At 46.3% G+C, this 21,030-nt stretch overlaps 2 protein-coding genes across 4 annotated transcripts in view; one reads left to right on the top strand and one right to left on the bottom strand.

Annotated features, from left to right (window-relative positions):
• vash1 (vasohibin 1) overlaps window positions 1-8,981 on the bottom strand; it is a 48,848-nt gene extending 39,867 nt beyond the window's left edge. For both annotated transcript variants that reach the window (XR_007248285.2, XM_048537918.2), the window contains exons 1-2: window positions 8,442-8,981; window positions 33-121 (exon numbers count right to left, since the gene is read on the bottom strand). Coding sequence is in view for 1 of the 2 variants with exons in the window: in XM_048537918.2 (XP_048393875.1) it covers window positions 33-121; window positions 8,442-8,714 (362 nt within the window). In the remaining variant the exon portion in view is untranslated. The remainder of the gene's footprint in view (window positions 1-32; window positions 122-8,441) is intronic.
• A 2,951-nt stretch (window positions 8,982-11,932) lies between these two features.
• Window positions 11,933-21,030, top strand: part of ttll5 (tubulin tyrosine ligase-like family, member 5) — a 419,059-nt gene continuing 409,961 nt past the window's right edge. For both annotated transcript variants that reach the window (XM_059648892.1, XM_059648891.1), the window contains exon 1: window positions 11,933-12,059. The gene's annotated coding sequence lies outside the window, so the exon portion shown is untranslated. The remainder of the gene's footprint in view (window positions 12,060-21,030) is intronic.

Genomic DNA, 21,030 nt, shown 5'->3' with positions numbered 1-21,030 from the left:
CACTCCAACATTCCTGTTGATCTGAAGGATACTGCAATTCCCTGGTGTATCTCTGTATGGCTTCCAGACGGTCAGGAACAAGCGTGGGCAGCTGAAATGTAGGCACACATGGTATTGGAACCTGAAAGCACAGGTTATGTATATTTTTAAAGATATTAATTCTTTAAGCAAACATTCAGAGTTACCCAATGTTGCAGTAGATAATGGCATTTATTCATACAGGATATCCCAAGGTGAATTCATAGTACTTGATGTCTTACAATGACATCAATGCTACTCTGCAAGGCAAAATAAAAGTAGGATTCGCCTATGTGCATGTGCTTGGATTTTAAGTGAAGGTAGATTAAGTTTAACTGTAAAAGATGAATTGATTGTAAATACTCATTCCATAAGCGGATACACAGATTGGAAAGTATCGAAACTGTATCCATGTAAGAGTTGGCATGCTCACAGTAGAGAGGCAAGGCAAACACAAAAGGAACACATGTTTCAAAAGCTCTGGACAAATTAGCATCGCAAGATAACAAAGTGTGAAGCTGGATGAACACTGCAGGCCAAGCAGCATCTCAGGAGCACAAAAGCTGACGTTTCGGGCTGAGACCCTTCATCAGAGAGGGGAAATGGGGAGAGGGTTGTGAAATAAATAGGGAGGGGGGGGAGGTGGACCAAAGACGGATAGAGGAGAAGATAGATGGAGAGGAGAGTATAGGCGGGGAGGGGATAGGTCAGTCCGGGGAGGACGAACAGGTCAAGGAGGCGGGATGAGGTTAGTAGGTGGGAAATGGAGGTGCAGCTTGAGTTGAGAGGAGGGGATGGGTGAGAGGAAGAACAGGTTGGGGAGGTGGGGATGAGCTGGGCTGGTTTTGTGATGCAGTGGGGGAGGTGGAGATTTTGAAGCCTGTGAAGTCCACATTGATACCATTGGGCTGCAGGGTTCCCAAGCGGAATATGAGTTGCTGTTCCTGCAACCTTCGGGTGACATCATTGTGGCATTGCAGGAGGCCCAAAGGAATTGGGAACAGGGGATGGAATTTATGCAGGGGGGTGGGTGGGAGGAGCTGTATTCTAGGTAGCTGTGAGAGTCGGTGGGCTTGAAATGGACATCAGTTTCTAGCTGGTTGCCTGAGATGGACAGAGAGAGAGGTCCAGGAAGGTGAGGGATGTGTTGGAGATGGCCCAGGTGAACATGAGGTTGGGGTGGAAGAGGTTGGTGAAGTGGATGAACTGTTCGAGCTTCTCTTGGGAGCAAGATGCGGCGCCGATACAGTCATCAATGTAAAGGAGGAAGAGGTGGGGTTTGGAGCCAGTGTAGATGTGGAAGAGGGACTGTTCCACGTAACCTACAAAGAGGCAGGCATAGGTTGGGCCCATGCGGGTGCTCGTGGCCACCCGCTTTGTCTGTAGGAAGAGGGAGGAATCGAAAGAGAAGTTGTTGAGGGGGAGGACGGGTTCAGCAAAGCGGATGAGGGCATCGGTGGAGGGGGACTGGTCGGGCCTGCGGGACAGGAAGAAGCGGAGGGCCTTGAGGCCATCGGCATGAGGAATGCAGGTGTATAGGGACTGGATGTCATGCAGATGTATAGGGACTGGCCATCCCCTATTCCCAATTCCTTCGCCTCCGCCGCATCTGCTCCCAGGATGAGGCATTTCACTCCTGCACATCCCAGATGTCCACGTTCTTCAAGGACCGCAACTTCCCTCCGCAGTGGTCGAGAACCCCCTCGACCGTGTCTCCTGCATTTCCTGCACCTCATCCCTCACACCCCGCCCCCGCAATAACCGCCCTGAGAATCCCCCTTGTCCTCACATACCACCCCACCAACCTCCGCATACAACGCATCATCCTCCGACACTTCCGCCATCTACAATCCAACCCCACTACCCACGATATTTTTCCATCCCTACTCTTGTCTGCCTTCTGGAGAGACCACCCTCTCCGTGACTCCCTTGTCCGCTCCACACTCCCCTCCAACCCCACCACGCCCGGTACCATCCCCTGCAACCGCAGAGGTGCTACACTTGCCCCCACACCTCCTCCCCCACCCCCATCCCAGGCCCCAAGATGACTTTCCATATTAAGCAGATGTTCACCTGCACATCTGCCAATGTGGTATACTGTATCCACTGTACCCGGTGTGGCTTCCTCTACATTGGGGAAACCAAGCGGAGGCTTGGGGACCGCTTTGCAGAACACGTCCATTCGATTCACAATAAACAACTGCATGTCCCAGTCGCGAACCATTTTAACTCCCCCTGCCATTCCTTAGACGACATGTCCATCATGGGCCTCCTGTAGTGCCACAATGATACCACCCAAAGGTTGCAGGAACAGCAACCGCTTGGGAACCCTGCAGCCCAATGGTATCAATGTGGACTTCACAAGCTTCAAAATCTCCCTCTCCCCCACTGCATCCCAAAACCAGCCCAGCTTGTCCCCTCCCCCACACTGATCAATTTGGTAAACCTTTGTTGCATTCCCTCTCTAGCAAGACCATCCTTCCACAAACAAGGGGGCCAAAACAGCTTACAATATTCCAGGTGTAGTCTCACCAATACCCTGGATGTAAGTTTGCTCACTGAGCTGGAAGATTCATTTTCAGACGTTTCGTCACCATTCTAGGTAACATCATCAGTGAGCCTCCAGTGAAGCGCTGGTGAAACACTGACTACACTATTAGAAGAATCAAAGACACACACCAGACACCACCAACCTCATCAGCAAGGACAACATCATCAAGCTAGTGGACCTATGCCTCACCACCCACTTCACTTTCAATAACAAAACCTACAGACAAACCAATGGAACACCCATGGGATCTCCGATATCATGGTTCTTAGCAGAGGCAGTAATGCAGAGACTCGAACAAACAGCTCTGCCAATCATCCAACCCAAACTTTGGGTCCTCTGTGGATGACACCTTTGTCATCACTAAACAAAACAAATTAGAGGAAACCTTCAAGACCATCAATAATACCCTTACTGGCATAACATTCACAAAAGAGGAGGAAAACAACAGCAAACTGCCATTCCTAGATGTCACAGTGGAGCGAACAGCCAATGGGGAACTTCAAACCAGCGTCTACAGGAAAACAACACATACGGACCAAATACTGAACTACAGGAGCAACCATCCCAAAACCCACAAACGAAGCTGCATTAGAACATTATTCCAACGAGCCACCACACACTGCAGCACAGAGGAACTACGAAGAGCAGAGGAAAATCACCTATACAGCGTATTCAAAAAGAATGGGTACCCTATGAACACAGTCCGCCGATTCCTCAGCAACAAACCCAAACAAACAGACAAAACGGGCCCAGAAACCATAACCACTCTCTCCTACATCAAAGACATTTCCGAAATGACTGCCAGACTACTCGGACCTCTTGGCATCAGGGTAGCCCACAAACCCACCAACACACTAAAACAGCAGCTAATGAGCTTAAAAGACCCTATACAGACAACAAGCAAAATGAACGTCATCTACAAAATACCTTGCAAGAACTGTGACAAACACTACATTGGACAAATTGGCAGAAAACTTGCCACCAGAATACATGAACATCAACTAGCCACAAAATGACATGACCCACTGTCACTCGTATCCTTACATACAGATAAGGAAGGACACCACTTTGATTGGGACAACACATCCATCCTAAGACAAGCCAAACAGAGACACACACGAGAATTCCTAGAAGCACGGCATTCCAACCGGAATTCCATCAACAAACACATTGATTTGGAGCCAATCTACCATCCCCTGAGAAAAAGAACAGGAAATGACATCACCAACCCAAGGGAACCTAACCAGATAAATAGAAAGCGGGACATAACACCAGTGCTTCACCGGAGGCTCACTGATGATGTTACCTAGAATGGTGACGAAACGTCTGAAAACTAACCTTCCAGCTCAGCGAGTAAACTCACATCCAGATCCTCAACCCGAGCTACAAATCTTCTCAAAACTCGCTATCACCAATACCCTGTATAACTACAACAAGACATACTTACCAGTGTCGTTGAATCCTCTCACTATGAAGACTAATAGCGTTTGCCTTCTTTATCGCCTGCTGCACCTGCATGCTTACCTACAGTGCTTCCCGCTTGGGGAAACCCAGGTCTGACTGAACATTCTGCTTATGTGGGAATTTGTGTTTATGTGGGATCTTGTCAAAAACCTTCTGAAAGTCCAAATAAACCATATCCACTGATTCGCCTGATTAACTCCAGTAGGAACATCCTTGAAAAATTCCAGTAGATTTGTCAAGTATCATTGCCCTTTTGTAAATCCATGCTGACTCTCTGATTCTACCACCAATTTCTAACTGATCTGTTATAAAATATTGATAATGAATTTTAGCGTCTTCCCACTACTGACGTCAGGCTCATTTGGTCTATAACAATGTGTTCTCTCTCCCTCCCTTTTTGAATAGTGGTGTTACAGCAAACCATATTTTAACTGGCACTTATGAAGTAGCACTCTTGATGAATCAACAAAAATTGTATCTCTGAGGTACTGGAGGTTTACTATATCACCACTATCTCTGCAATGTCAGAGTAGTCAGTTGATGATGAGAGATGAGAGATTATTGTCTGAAAGTTTTATTTAAGGAAAGTTGCATCATTACTTAAGTGATTTACGCTGTGAATAAAGTTTAACAGTAATATGTATACCCTCTGCATTATGTTTCCATTACGTTGTGTGTTTTTACACAATGTTGATCTCTTGATCATCTGGAATATTTGACCATCCAGTACACTCCTGGTCCATTGGGTGCCAGTTAATAAGATGTTTTCCATATATTGGAACAGTATGAGGGTAGCTAGAGTCTAAAGAATCATGGATAATGACCACCAATGCATCCATTAATTCTAGGGTCACGTCCTTAAGTATTCTGGGATATACATCATCAGATCTACCAATTCCCTACTAATACAGATTTGTTTCAGTTCCTCCTTCTCACTAAACCCTGTTTTTCACATCTTTTTTGGTATACCTGGTGTGTCCTAGGCCTGACCATCTTCAGCTGTTTCATCAACAACCTTCCCTCCATCACAAAAGTCAGACAACATACAGATATTCACCGATGATTGTACAATGCTCATCACCGTTTATGACCCCTGCAACTTCCAAATCTATGACTATTTCCAACTAGAAGGGCAAGGGCAGCAGATACATGGGAATATCTCCTCTGGTAACCTCCCCTCCTAGCCACTCAACATCCTGACTTAGAGATATACTGCTGGTTCCTTCACTGTTAGAACATAGAACATTACAGCACAGTACAGGCCCTTCAGCCCTCGATGTTGTGCCGACCTGTCATACCGATCTCAAGCCCATCTAACCTACACTATTCCATGTACGTCCATATGCTTATCCAATGGCGACTTAAATGTACCCAAAGTTGGCGAATCTACTACCGTTGCAGGCAAAGCGTTCCATTCCCTTACTACTCTCTGAGTAAAGAAACTACCTCTGACATCTGTCCTACATCTTTCACCCCTCAATTTAAAGCTGTGCCCCCTCGTGCTCGCCGTCACCATCCTAGGAAAAAGGCTCTCCCTATCCACCCTATCTAACCCTCTGATTATTTTATATGTTTCAATTAAGTCACCTCTCAACCTTCTTCTCTCTAAAGAAAACAGCCTCAAGTCCCTCAGCCTTTCCTCGTAAGACCTTCCCTCCATACCGGGCAACATCCTAGTAAATCTCCTCTGCTCCCTTTCCAAAGCTTCTACATCCTTCTTATAATGCGGTGACCAGAACTGTACACAATACTCCAAGTGCGGCCGCACCAGAGTTTTGTACAGCTTCACCATAACCTCTTGGTTCCGGAACTCGATCCCTCTATTAATAAAAGCTAAAACACTGTATGTCTTCTTAACAGCCCTGTCAACCTGGGTGGCAACTTTCAAGGATCTGTGTACATGGACACCAAGATCTCTCTGCTCATCCAGACTACCAAGAGTCTTACTATTAGCCCTGTACTTTGCCTTCTGGTTATTCCTACCAAAGTGCATCACCTCACACTTGTCTGCATTAAACTCCATTTGCCACCTCTCAGCCCAGCTCTGCAGATTATCTATGTCTCTCTGCAACCTACAGCATCCTTCGTCACTATCCACAACTCCACCGACCTTAGTTTCATCTGCGAATTTACTAACCCATCCTTCTACGCCCTCATCCAGGTCATTTATAAAAATGACAAACTGCAGTGGACCCAGCACCGACCCTTCCGGTACACCACTAGTAACTGGTCTCCAGGATGAACATTTCCCAGCAACTACCACCTCCGTCTTCTCTCAGCAAGCCAATTTCCGATCCAAACTGCTGTATCTCCCACAATTCCATTCCTCCGCATTTTGTACAATAGCCTATCGTGGGTAACCTTATCGAACGCCTTGCTGAAATCCATATACACCACATCAACCGGTTTACTCTCATCTACCTGTTTGGTCACCTTCTCAAAGAACTCAATAAAGGTTTGTGAGGCACGACCTACCCTTCACAAAACTGTGCTGACTATCCCTAATCAATTTATTCTTTTCTGGATGATTATAAATCCTATCCCTTATAACTTTTTCCAACAACTGAGGTAAGGCTCACTGGTCTATAATTACCAGGGTTGTCTCTACTCCCCTTCTTGAACAGGGAAACCACATTTGCTATCCTCCAGTCGTCTGGCACTATTCCTGTAGACAATGACGAGTTAAAGATCAATGCCAAAGGCTCGGCAATCTCCTCCCTGGCTTCCCAGAGGATCCGAGGCTAAATCCCATCCGGCCCAGGGGACTTTTCTATCTTCACCCTCTGTAGGATTTCTAATACCTCTTCCTTGTGAACCTCAATCCCACCTAGTCTAGTAGCCTGTACCTCAGTATTCTCCTCGACAACATTGTCATTTTCTAGAGTGAATACTGTTGAAAAATAATCATTTCGTGCTTCCCCTATCTCCTCCGACTCCACACACAACTTCCCACTACTATTCTTGATTGGCCCTAATCTTACTTTCATCATTGTTTCATTCCTTAAATACCTATAGAAAGCCTTAGGGTTTACCCTGATCCTATCCGCCAACAACTTCTCATGTCTCCTCCTGGCTCTTCTGAGCTCTCTGTCGATGGTAAAAACCATGGAATTCCCTTGCTAACAGCAGTGTGGGTCTACCTACACCACATGGACTGCGGCAGTTCAAATAAACAGTTCACCACCATCATCACAAAGGCAGTGTGGGATGGGCAATAGCCTTGGTCCAACCAGTGACGCCAAGGTCCTACAAGTGAACAAAAAAAATCTGCAGAGTAGCCTTATTGTTGTTACACTGTCTGTAGTGTAGGGTAAGACTAGGACACAATGCTCCATTTATGGAGTCCATGCACACTTTGTTTTTTTCATTTTATGTACTTTATAATGCCTTCATGAAATTTTATGAACCATTGCTCTGCCTACAATGATATTTTCATCACATATTGTGATCACAATCCCAACAAGCAGCCTCTGGAGAAGCGCAAAAGACAAATATTGCTCCAGTTATCATTGGCTATTACTCAAATTGCCATTCAGGAGATTTGCAGCAAACAGGAAAATAAATTCATATCCAATTTTTTTTAAACCCTGTTAGAATTGTACTGAACAATGAAACACTAAGTGCTCATGAATTCAAACTAGGTGAACAGCAGACTACAAAAGGGTTTCTTTGTTATATAGCTGGTACAGTTTGAATTGGGTGTTCCTGCATCTGAAGGTTCAGTCTTTTCTCTATATACCGATTATCACGCACAGAAGCACACCTTACATAAGAATTGCCTAAAGATATACAATTTACAAGGAAAATTTGTTTTTGTCTGGACTGAACTACAAGGAAAAAAAACTCTGCTACACAATATCTGCATGAGCATAGCAGAGATTTTCATCCAGCATTTCAACATATACAAAGATCCCTGGATTGCACAAAAGAAGGAACAGAAGATGGGTAACACTTTACTAAATGGATGTGGGGGGCGGGGGCTGGAAAAGTACACAAATAAAAACCCAGAAGAGGGCGAGGCAGACAAGGATTTTTACTATGCTCTGGCTAGAAGCCAAGGAAAAACACAAGACTTCAGATTGTACAAGAGCCCAATGTCACTAAGCTCCCAATCCAATCATCAAGTTTAAAAAGATTTAATCAGCTGAAAACACCATGAACAGTGTAAGTAAGTCCATCACCACCAACACCATTTAAGATAGCTTGAAGCTTTGTTACAGTCCAAAGCAACTTAAAACTGAAGACAAAAGTCCCCACTTTAACATTCAGAACACCCATCATAAAAAACTTGGTTCAGATTGTTTATCGGGTATTAAAATCCAAACTGATCAAAATCCATTGGAGGGTTTAAACTATTGAAGACTAATAGCAACAATATACAATTTCAAAGTTAGAATGTAGAAATCACCTTGGGGAGGTACGGCATTCCTCGAATACTTTGTACCATCTTCTCTCCTTCAGGATGGATCTTAGCAACGTGCTTCCACATCCTATCCCAGGTGGCCTCATCGACAGGGAGTCCCCCTCGGTTAATGTAGAAAGGAACACCTTCATCCCGGAATTCCTCATCACCATCCTCACCCTGGTCCTCATCTCTTTGAATATTCCTCTCAACGCTGACAGGTCCCACGCTGGCTGACCTCCTCCTAACAATAGGTGCATCTCCTCTTCCCTCTGACATTGCTAATGCTGTTACTTTGAGATGAATGAAACCCTTTCCCCTTCGCCCACTCACTTGGACAATAAACGGAGAGCACAGATCGACATGATTCAGCGTAAAACTAAAGGGCGTATCAATTGATTAAAACTCAGTGAAGTGTGGTGCGTACGGAGAGATGCTTGGCTTCTTGCAATACCCCTCCATGACTATCCTATACAATTAATTCCAATCACAGAGACACTCCCTCCTTCAGAGAGTCCTTGCTCCTCTCGCTTTGTATCAACGGTCACCTCGCTGGCGTCATGAACACGCCCTCCGTGCCCTCCCATTGGTCAGAATGGTCGAGGAGGCAGAGACGCACATGCGCACACCACCTTTAACTAAGGCACAACGTCACTTTTTGCGCACCTTCCAGTTGTAATCCGTATCGGAACGATCCGGATCACCAGAGCAGGTCCCGCTGGAATCCGTATACGAGTGATACAGATCACCAGAGCGGGTCCTGGTGAACTCCGTATCAGAGTCATCCGGATCACCAGTGCGGGTCCCGATGCAATCTGTATCGGAGCGATCCAGATCACCAGTGTGGGTCCCGGTGTAATCCATATCCGCGTGATCCAGATCACCAGTGTGGGTCCCGGTGGGATCCATATTGACGTGATCCTGTTCATCTGAGCGGGTTCTGGTGTAATCTGTATCACAGTAATCTAGTTCACTTGAGTGGGTTCTAGTGTAATCCATGTTGCAGTGATCCGCTTCACTGAAGCTGGTCCTGGTGTAATCTGTATCGGAGTGATCAGGTTCACTAGACCTGGTCCCGGTGTAATCCAGTTTGGAGTAATCCTGTTCAAGCAGTCCCAATGTAATAGGATTGGTGTGATCCGGATGGAGTGAGTGCTGGTATAATCTGCATACAGCATGTCCTGATGTATTCTGGATTTGTGTAATGTGGTTAGAGTGGGTCCCAGTAATTCTGATCAGTGTAATCGCTTGTAAGGAACTCAATGAATCAGATTCATTTGTTTGCTGTTCAGGGTTGGAGAGGTCCCTGTAAATTCACTTCAACTCAGTATTAATCCAGCTGGGATTGGAGATTTTCCAATCTATCTAGATTAATGGCATAATGTTAGAGGGGATCCAGATAAAGTGGAATTTGACTGGAGTAATAAACTATCATCACAACCTGTCTGGAGGTGTCCAGTGAATCCGGATGTGTGTAATCCAGTTAACAGCGACGCGACGGATTCAGTGGAAGTGGATCTTTTTTAATCATTCACGGGCTGAGGGCATTGCTGGCTAAACCAACATTTATTGCTCTTCCCAGAAGGCAGTTAGAAGTCAACCAAGCCACATTACTGTGAGTCTGGAGTCATGTGTAGGCCTGAACTGGCAACAAGAGCGGTTTTCTTCCTAGAAGGACATTCATGAACCAAATGGGGTTTTCTGACAATCAACATGGTCATCATTAGACTTTTAACTACAGATTTTTATGGAATTCAAGTTCCACCATCTGCAATGGTGGGATGTGAACCCTTGTCCGTAGAACATTTACTGGGTCTCTGGATTAACATTCCAGCAATAATGCCACGAGGCCATTGTTTTACCATTGAATCAAATGAGGTCCATCAAATCAAGTTCAAGGTAATCCAATTATAAGGGAGGCAATGAATGTGGATTAGTGCAATCCAGTTGAAAGGTGAATTTGGATTAGTTGGTGAATTCAGATCAATGTAATCTAGTTATAGGGAACCTGGTGAATCAAGAACAATAGGAAGAGTTTAGAGGGATTTGGGCCAAATGCGGGTAAATGGGACTAGATTAATTTAGGATATCTGGTTGGCATGGACGAGTTGGACCAAAGGATCTATTTCCTTGCTGTACATCTACATGACTCTCATCAATGCAATCTGGTTTGGGGGAGATCCAGTGAATCCAGATCAGTGTGTGAGATATAGATTCACGTGTTCACAATCACAGAGTCAGTGGAAACAAAGTCTTGGAAACAAGTATCTTAAGCTTTATTACGAGTCTGCAGAATCGGGTGCCCCCCGCTGCCAGAGGCGCACACAGGTCAGGGAGCCTCCCTTTTTATACATCATTTATTCGGCCAGATCCTCCCCTTTTAGCTCTGTCCAATCTGAGCCCCAAGGTGCACAATCTTCCCATTACTTCCCTTGTCCCACCCTCTTCATACATCGCATGTTATGCTAATTAAGCAGGTTTGCAAGCATGGGTGTAAAAGTTAATATGCATTCTCTCATTAGGCATGCACTTCAACTGTGTCTATTGTGCAAAGCTTAGCCTTTTCACCCTCTGGGTGTCTGCTAGCAGTTTTGGACCAATTCATTCTGGTTTCTGAGATAATGGGAACTGCAGATGCTGGAGAATTTCAAGATAATAAAATGTGAGGCTGGATGAACACAACAGGCCAAGCAGCTTCTCAGGAGCACAAAAGCTGACGTTTCGGGCCTAGACCCTTCATCAGAGAGGGTCTGGGCCCAAAACATCAGCTTTTGTGCTCCTGAGATGCTGCTTGGCCTGCTGTGTTCATCCAGCCTCACATTTTATTATCATTCTGGTTTCTAATCACTTGGCCCTCACTCCCTTTTCTTATCACTCGGCTCAGTACTAGATGTCTTTTTGTTCAAAGCTAAGTAATTCTTTTCACTGCAGTTTAATCATCCTTATCTCTCACAAGTGTTATCCAGTTATAGGGAACCTGGGCACTTTTTTCCACCTTGCTGACGAACACAAGGAAATCTCAGCCGCTTGCGAGGAGTAATTCATTGTTAATCACAGCTCGGCCATCGGGTTGTTTTCACCATTGAACAGTCTCATCAATTGGGTACTTCTGAATATTATTTTCTTTTCTTTCACCTCAGCGTCGTTGGAGTTCATATCAAATACTTGACTGAAGTATTTCCGTTCGCTCTGTTCAGGAATCTATTTTCAGATTAGCTGCACATTGTTAATAACAATGTTTTTTGCGGCTCTTTGACAAATATTCAAAACTGGACGTTTGCGGGAGAAAACCGTTGGCGCAGGCGCATTACGACATTCTGAACGCGGGCAGCCCGCTGCGCAGGCGCACTGATACATTTTGGTGACGTAGGCCAGGTTCTTACGCAGGCGCATGGGTCGCCCTCGGCTGCGGGTTTGCGAGGAGGATTTGGAGCAGGCGCATGATGACGTTGCGGGTGGAGGTTTGGCGCAGGCGCGTTAGTGTTGGCGGGCGGGTCGGTTGGTAAAGGGACGCTGTTGAGGCTGTTGCAGTTACCAAGGGAGACGGTGTGAAGCTGTGGACACGGCAAGGCTGAGTGCGAGTGTCGACTCGAGACCTGGAGCAAAGAGGAGACACTAACTCAGGTAAAGAGGTGCAGAATATTTCCCCTACCTGGGGCTAACACCGCCCCCCCAACTCCTGTCAATGCCCATTGGAAAGTGAGCCAGGTGGAAGTTGGTAACAGGCTGGGCGCTTTGGGTTAGGCCTGGGAACTAGGTCAGTGCAGCAACAAACTGGGAGTTCACTCACACACCCTCAGCCGCTGCTGTCATTGATTCAAACCTAATTGGCCTGACCCAGCTTTGGCATCGGCAGGCTTCCTTCAACACTGGTTCACTCGCCCATTGTGATTATGTCAGTTTCTTTGAAAGTTATCCAACAATCCATGATCGCGTTGAAACGTGCAAGTACTTGATGTGACTCTTAGAATTCTGTACAGCTCGATCACTCCACTCCTGAGCCTTCACTAGTCGAAGATAAACCAGTCTCGCTCCAGCCCAGTCAACATCCTGCTGAATCACTTCTACAATCTCTCAGGTGCAGTCACATACTTCCTATGTGTATTTGGAAAATTCCTTGTTCCAGTCCTACTCTCCTTCTCTAGCACATTGATGACATCATTGGAATACTTCCTTTTCTTGTCTGGAATTGGAAAAGTTTTTATTAATTTCACTTTACTTCCAATTTTCCACCTCTGTCTTACCTTCACCTGCTCCAACTCTGATACCACCCTTTGCTTCCTTGACATCCGTGTTTCGGTTTCTGGGGATAGGCTGGCCACCAATATTGACCACAAGCCCACCGGTGTGTATTATTACCTTAACTACACATCCTCACATCCTGCTTCCTGTAGTTTCTCTGTGCAGTTTCTTCTGTAGTGTCTCTGTGCAGTGAAACTTTTGCAATTTTGTGCTTATGGTGCATATTAGGAAAATGTACCTAGGTCCAGATACTTTAAGCATTTGGCACAAAATTAAAAGATTAATAAAAGCTGAGCATAAGAAAAATAGTTTTAAAAAAGGTACTTGAATTACAGCACTTTTCACTCAAGTCTGTGCCATCACTTAGCCTCCAGTCTGCTCCAGACAACACTGGACTTCAGATCACAAGGTCTTCTCAGGGCACCCACCTCCCTATGCTGGCTGGCAGGTTGTCGGGGACCTGCCGCCCACATTACCCCCTACCCAGCAATTTAAAAGTTTGAAAAAAAATTTCAGAAAAGAGAATAAAGAAGTAAAAGAACAGGTGGCGCAAAGGAGCTCTGGCTCGAGCGTTTTACATCTTGCCAGTTCTGTGGAGTCTCTCTTTCATTCTCTTAGTTCCTCTCTTGGATCGGTTCTGATGATGATAGCTTCAAGAAGGGGGCCTCGGAAATGCCCACCTTCTCTCTCAGTCAAGAATTCCCCACCGCCATAGTTTGACAAGGCCTACAGCCAGGCCTAGCTCATTTGCCTCACTTCAACCACACCCCCCCCACCCCATACTCCGTCCTGCAAGTGCAAATAGGGCCCCCCTTGTCCTGACCATCCCTCCAGCATCCACATTCAAGGACCATCAATCTCCATTTCTGCTCTGTCAGTGGGATGCCACCACTAGACACGCATTCCCCTCCCTTCCCTTGTCATCCTTCGACAGGTACTGTTCCCTCCAGACATCTTGGTCCATTCCTTCTCCATTCCCAGCACCTCCCCACAGCCCCATGGTACCACCCTATGCAACACAGAATGTGTCGTACCTGTGTGTTTACTTCCTCCATCCTCACTATCCAAGGCCACAGGCCAACACCTTATAGGTGAAGCAGTGTTTTACTTGCATTTCACTCAATCTGGTCTACTGTATTTGCTGCTTACAGTGTGGTCTCCTGTACACCAGGGAGTTGAAGCGCAGATTGGATGACTGCTTTTCAGAACACCTGCATTCTGTCTGCAAAAATGCCTGACACTTCAACACACCATTGTGTTCCATGGCCAACATCTCTGTCTCCGGCTTTATATAGCGCTCCAGCAAAGCTCAGAATCTCTACAGTGTGGAAACAGGCTATTAGGTCCAACAAATCCACACTGACTTGTGGTCTGAAGAGCACCCCACCCAGACTCAATCCTCTGCTGTATCTCTGTAACGCTGTGTTTCCCGTGGCCAATCCACTTAATCTGTGGATCTTTGGACTGTGGGAGAAAACTGGAGCACCCCACACAGACATGGCGGAATGTGCAAACTCCATACAGGCTGTCGGATGAGGGTGAAGTTGAACCCAGGTCCCTGCTCCCACTGTGCCACCCGGGACAAGCTCAAAGAACAAGATTCCTTATTTTCTACTTGGGAACCCTGCAACTTTCTAGACTCCATATCGACTCCAATAGTTTTAGAACCTGTGAGCTTCTTTGCCTCTTGAACGTATGTAGCACTTGGGGCGAATTTTCCAGCAATTTCTGAACTTGTAAACGTTGTTAAGGTCTGGAGAGGTCTCATAAGTCATGTTTTTTCTTTGATTTAATTTGTTATTGTCACATGTACCTAGATCATAGGGTGAACGAACAGGAATACCAAAACTATAGCTGCAAAGAACGTACACAAAAAGCAAGATCGTCATTAGATTTGAAATTTGAGACGTCCATTTAGAAGGCTAATAAGGTTGGACGAGATTATAACCAGGATGAGAGGGTTCTTTTGATGATATGGCTGCCTTTCTGAGGCAGCAGGAAGTGTAAATTGAGTCAGTGGATGGAAGGTTGGCTTGTATGATGGACTGGGCTGTGTTTTCAACTTAGATATGGTATCTTTGTGAGTTTTCTTCTCTGTCTCTTCCTGCATCCCTCTTGAAAGAGGTGAGATTTAAGTTGCGCCTTGGTGGAGTAGTAGGGTGGTTTAAACAAGCGTTGTAAAGTATGAGAATGAGGCAGCTGAAGATACAGGTGTTGGTGGAATGAATGAGGGAGATCGACAGAAAACCAAGTAAGCTTTGCACGAGGCTGCAGATATAGAAAGGATGCATTTTACTGCCTCCCTGTCTGAGTGTTTACTGTTTATTTTGCATTCATTCAGTGCCTGAAATGAATGCCACTTATTACACAAATTATTTGAGAAGCCTTGAATCACTGCTGTTCATGTGGATTAGTGACATCCACACTGCAATCGGATGGGAGTTCCAGGATTTTGAATGGCTACCTCCTATATCATTATGACTCTGACTGTTGGTTCCTCAATGGGGCGCTGGGATATCTGACTAGCTAGCTATTCTGCAATGATTTTAGTCATTCATTACCCAGATCTGCCAGCAAATGCTTTGGACAATCCTATAAGATATCTGCTGCTTCGTCCCTTCCATTTATACTTCAGCACAACTGTTTTCTGATTTGTATCAGTGATAATGGGAACTGCAGATGCTGGAGAATCCAAGATAACGTGTGAAGCTGGATGAACACAGCAGGCCAAGCGGCATCTCAGGAGCACAACAGCTGACGTTTTGGGCCTAGACCCTTCATCAGAGAGGGGGATGGGGAGTGGGTACTGGAGTAAATAGGGAGAGAGGGGGAGGCGGACCGAAGGTGGAGAGGAGAGTATAGGTAAGGAGGTCTGGAGGGGATAGGTCAGTCCAGGGCAGACGGGCAGATCAAGGAGGCGGGATGAGGTAGTAGGTAGGAAATGGAGGTGCGGCTTGAGGTGGGAGGAAGGGATGGGTGAGAGGAAGAACAGGTTAGGGAAGCGGAGACAGGCTGGGCTGGTTTTGGGATGCATTGGGGGTAGGGGCCGAGCTGGGCTGGTTTTGTGATGTGGTGGTGGGGGGGGGGGTGGAGAGTGGAAGAAATGGGTTGGTTTTGGGATGCAGTGGGGGAAGGGGAGATTTTGAAGCTTGTGAAGTCCACATTGATACCATTGGGCTGCAGGGTTCCCAAACAGAATATGAGTTGCTGTTCCTGCAACCTTCGGGTGGCATCATTGTGGCACTGCAGGAGGCCCATGATGGACATGTCGTCTGAGGAATGGGAGAGGGAGTTGAAATGGTTTGCGACTGGGAGGTGCAGTTGTTTATTGCGAACCGAGCGGAAGGGGTTCTGCAAAGTGGTCCCCAAGCCTCTGCTTGGTTTCCCCAATGTAGAGGAAGCCACACTGGGTACAGTGGATACAGTATACCACATTTGCAGATGTGCAGGTGAACATCTGCTTAATATGGAAAGTCATCTTGGGGCCTGTGATGGTGAGGGAGGAGGTGTGGGAGCAAGTGTAGCACTTCCTGCGGTTGCAGGGGAAAGTGCCCTATTTACGTCCGTGACACCACCCACGCCCTCCACCTCCTCTAGAACTTCCAATTCCCTGGCCTCCAACACCTCATTTTCACCATGGACGTCCAGTCCCTATACACCTGTATTTCTCATGCAGATGGCCTCAAGACCCTCCGCTTCTTCCTGTCCCACAGGCCTGACCAATCCCCGTCCACTGACACCGTCATCCGCCTAGCCGAACTCGCCCTCACCCTCAACAACTTTTCTTTCAATTCCTCCCACTTCCGACAGACAAAGGGGGTGGCCATGGATACCCGCATGGGCCCAAGCTATGCCTGCCTCTTTGTAGGTTACGTGGAACAGTCCCTCTTCTGCACCTGCACAGGCCCCAAACCCCACCTCTCCCTCCGTAACATTGATGACTGTATTGGCGCCGCCTCTCTTGCTCCCCAGCAGAGCTCGAACCGTTCATCTACTTCACCAACACCTTCCACCCCAACTCCAAGTTCACCTGGGCCATCTCCAACACATCCCTCATCTTCCTGGACCTCTCAGTCTCCATCTCAGGTAACCAGCTAGAAACTGATGTCCATTTTAAGCCCACTGACTCCCACAGCTACCTAGAATACACCTCCTCCCATCCACCCTCCTGCAAAAATTCCATCCCCTATTCCCAATTTCTCTGCCTTCGCCGCATCTGCTCCCAGGATGAGGCATTCCACTCCCGCACATCCCAGATGTCCAAGTTCTTCAAGGACCGCAACTTTCCCCTCAGTGGTCGAGAACGCCGTTGACGACATCTCCCACGTTTCCCGCAACACATCCCTCACACCCTGCCCCAAGAGCATCCCCCTCGTTCTCACATACACCCCATCATCCTCCGACAGTTCCGCCATCTACAATCCGACCCCACCACCCAAGACATTTTTCCATCCCCACCCTTGTCTGCCTTCCGGAGAGACCACTCTCTCCATGACACCCTTGTCTGCTCCACACTGCCCTCCAACCCCACCACACCCGGCACCTTCCCCTGCAACCACAGGAAGTGCTACACTTGCCCCCACACCACCTCCCTCACCCCCATCCCAGGCCCCAAGATGACTTAGCATATTAAGCAGATGTTCACCTGCACATCTGCCAATGTGGTATACTGTACCCACTGTACCCGGTGTGGCTGCCTCGACCTAGGGGAAACCAAGCGGAGGCTTGGGGACCGCTTTGCAGAACACCTCCGCTCGGTTCGCAATAAACAATTGCACCTCCCAGTCGCAAACCATTTTAACTCCCGCTCCCATTCTTTAGATGACATGTCCATCATGGGCCTCCTGCAGTGCCACAATGATGCCACCCGAAGGTTGCAGGAACAGCGATTCCTATTCCGCTTGGGAACCCTGCAGTCCAATGGTATCAATGTGGACTTCACAAGCTTCAAAATTTCCCCTTCCCCCACTGCATCCCAAAACCAACCCATTTCTTCCACTCCTTCCGCTCCCCCCCCCCCCGCCACTGCATCACAAAACCAGCCCAGCCTGTCTCTGCTTCCCTAACCTGTTCTTCCTCTCACCCATCCCTTCCTCCCACCTCAAGCCGCTCCTCCATTTCTTACCTCCTACCTCATCCCGCCTCCTTGGTCTGCCCTGGACTGACCTATCCCCTCCCTTCCTCCCCACCTGTACGTCCCGTCCCGTCCCGTTTCCCCCCCCCGCATCCCCTTCTCTGAAGGGTCTAGTCCTGAAACGTCGGCTTTTGTGCTCGTGAGATGCTGCTTGGCCTGCTGTGTTCATCCAGCTCCACACTCTGTTATCTTGTTTTCTGATTTGCCTTGTTCACAGTCACTTAACAAATTTCTGCTGGTATGCATGGTCCCTTCAGTATTCCGGGAGAATGCTTCCATGTGACGGCATGTTGACATTTTAGAAAAGAATCATTATTATTCTTCCGAAGTGTGTCTCATTTCTCCTGTGTTGCGTTGTGACTATTGCATCATCACGAACTTTTGAACTCGTTTTCTGGTATTTCAAATTTCTTCAGTTTTAACTTGCTGGTTTGTAGGCTGCACCGATGAAGCTAAATTTATTGCACATCATTCACTGTGTGGGAAGATGACTGGGCCTTGACTTTGAGCTGGTGCAGTTTTTGAAATGATTGTCAGTTGTATTTAGCTACTAAATATTGTACTATGAAAAGTGTTGCAGAGTGTCGCCCCCAAAGAGTGCCATCTTCAAACACAAAAATAAACCAAAACATAGAATATAAAGGCAGAAAAGTCAAGAAAATGTGTTCACCTTCACAGTCCTTCTCGTCAAGTGCAATGGGCATGTTGGCTGGACATTGGGTTCCTTTTGTCACGGTGCTGCTGCTGGAACAAAAGTTGCCACTCTTCGGCACCATCTCACCTCTGCTGATGCCCTTGCCACCATGAGTCCTTGTTGGACCTCACCAGTGCACATGCTACTAATGCTGCCAGGTGCTGCACTGGCACAAACTTGACTCTGCTACCATAAGTCTGCTTTGGGCCTACTTTGCTGATACAGCCAGGTCTGTTACTGGCCCAAACTCGCGTCTGCTGCTGCCTCCATGAATCTCTGCTGGAAGATGCTACGGAGAACCCAAACTCACCTCTACTGCCCTGGCCATGAATTGGCACTAGGGCCACCTTGATGACATAGAAGCCACCAGGAACCCAAACTCACTTCTGATGCTGCTGCCATGAGTCTATGCTGGGCCCTCTTGTTTACTGCCACTAGTGCGTGCTGGGACCACACAAGTCTGTGCTGGGCTGACTCATCACCACTAATCCTATCGTCATGTCCAAGCTCTTCAACAAAAAATAAACAAAATAAGAGAGCAGAAGTGAGAAGAGAGTTGGGGGTGGGGGTTGAGGGTGAGGGGAAAAACGAAAAGAAATGAAAAGAGAAGCAGTGTGCACATGAGCCCCAGGCTCAAAAGCTGTACTCTATTGCCATCTTTCCAGAACCTCTCAATGGTGTTGGACGCAGATTTTTAAGAAAATACAAAAATGCTAGTCACACTCTCTCGACAGATGCTGCTGTTCTTGTAGAGAAACAGAAAGAATCAGTTATTGAAAGTTTGTTCCTAGGTTGTGAATGTCACTGGCTAGGGCACCACTTATTGTTTATCTGTAGTTGTCTTGCAGAAGAGGGTGGTGGGTTGACTTCTTAAATTGCTGAAGTCCATGGGGTACAGGTTCATTCACAATGCTGTTAAAGAGGAAGTTCCAGAATTCTGACCCAACAATATTGAAGAAACGATAATAGAATTCTAAGACTGAATGGTGTGTGACTTGGAGGAACTTGCAGGTTTGGCATTCTCCTGCACCTGCTGCCCTTGCTCTACTGGGTAAATGAAATCACAGGTTTGGGAGATTCTGTTGCAGGAAGGGTCATCACTGTTCATTAGAACAGGTTTTAATCTGGACTCCAGAAGGGTTAACAGCGAGCTTGCAGTGTTTCTTCAATTCAGGGCTGGTCCATAGGTAGCTGGTCTGTCAGGTCACCTTGCTCAGGAGGAAGGAATTGAGCGGTATCCAGATGTGTGATTGGTGCCTCCCGCTGTGCTGCTGTCCATCCCCTGTACAATCTGCTTTGTCAGTTTTCTTCTCTACACGTGTTGCGTCTCTCACAATGTACTTTCTGCTGCTTGTTGCTTAGTACACTACCTTTTGGTTATTGATTGAACCTTTTCCATCCTTGCCTTCCAATCATCTGCAACCAAGGTGATATGGAAAATTCTATTTTAAGTGGATTAGGTTGCACTTTATGAAGTTTGATCCATTTTGATTCCCATGTTGCAACACTCAGACTTGCCTTATGCTGTTAACACTGGATAATAACACTAGTTTCACTGAGTATGAAACTTATTCTGTTAAAATATCCTTTTGTTTTATTTGATCGATTTTACTTTAATCAGTAGTTTAAATCAAAGTTGGGAAATATAATGATTATCTATCTGTAAATCTGTAAGAGCAACAATAGCTGTGCAGGTCTGTATTTTTATGGCATTTAATTGAACTTAATTTTTTTTGTTGCATCAGTGGTTGATCCATTGCGAGGCTTGTCCATTCTACTGTATGGCTAACATGCCTCTAAGACCTGTCCCTGAGTTGTGGAGTATTTTTCAGTTGCTTGGCCCGTCATTTTACAGCTCACTTTGCTTTAGCTATCTTTGTCACTCTCTTAATTGGCTCATTTTGCCATATGCTTGCTTTGCAATTTTGTTTTTTGATTTTTCACCACAAAATAGAAGCATTTTATGTGGATACTTGATTCTCTCCCATGCCATATTAGGTTTCTGGCGCAGCGTTTCATTCTAATGGCAATGTGACAGCCAACATTCTATCCATTCTAATATGTTACCGTCTACATCATGAGCTTTTATTTTTGAAATAACCTTGATGGAATCTTAACTGCACGGTTGAGACCTCTAAGAATCTTGTATGTTTCAACAAGATCGACTCACATTCTTCTAAACTGCGATGATACAGGCCCAATCTACTCAACATCTCCTCACGAAACAGACCCTCCATACCTGGTATCAGCCTAGTGAACTTTCTCTGTACTGTTTAAAATATCAGAATATAATTTTTAGATAAGGAGCCAAAACTGTTTAACGCTCGCTGTGGATAATAAGTAGTAGAAGAAGGTAAGACAGCTAGAGCCAATGGTGTGTACAAATAAAGATTAAGCTGCCATAAGATTGTTGATTAGTCTGTAGACTTGTGACCAGTTATTAATGACAAAGGTCTTCTGCATGCCAACAACTGCATGACTTGTTCTTGGGTAACTGAATAGCTTAGGGCTGTGCACATTATATT

This window comes from Stegostoma tigrinum, chromosome 10, assembly GCF_030684315.1.
Source record: "Stegostoma tigrinum isolate sSteTig4 chromosome 10, sSteTig4.hap1, whole genome shotgun sequence".
Classification (NCBI taxonomy): Eukaryota; Metazoa; Chordata; class Chondrichthyes; order Orectolobiformes; family Stegostomatidae; genus Stegostoma; species Stegostoma tigrinum.
Note: the sequence above shows the minus strand (reverse complement) of the source record. Positions and strands in the feature narration are given on the sequence as shown.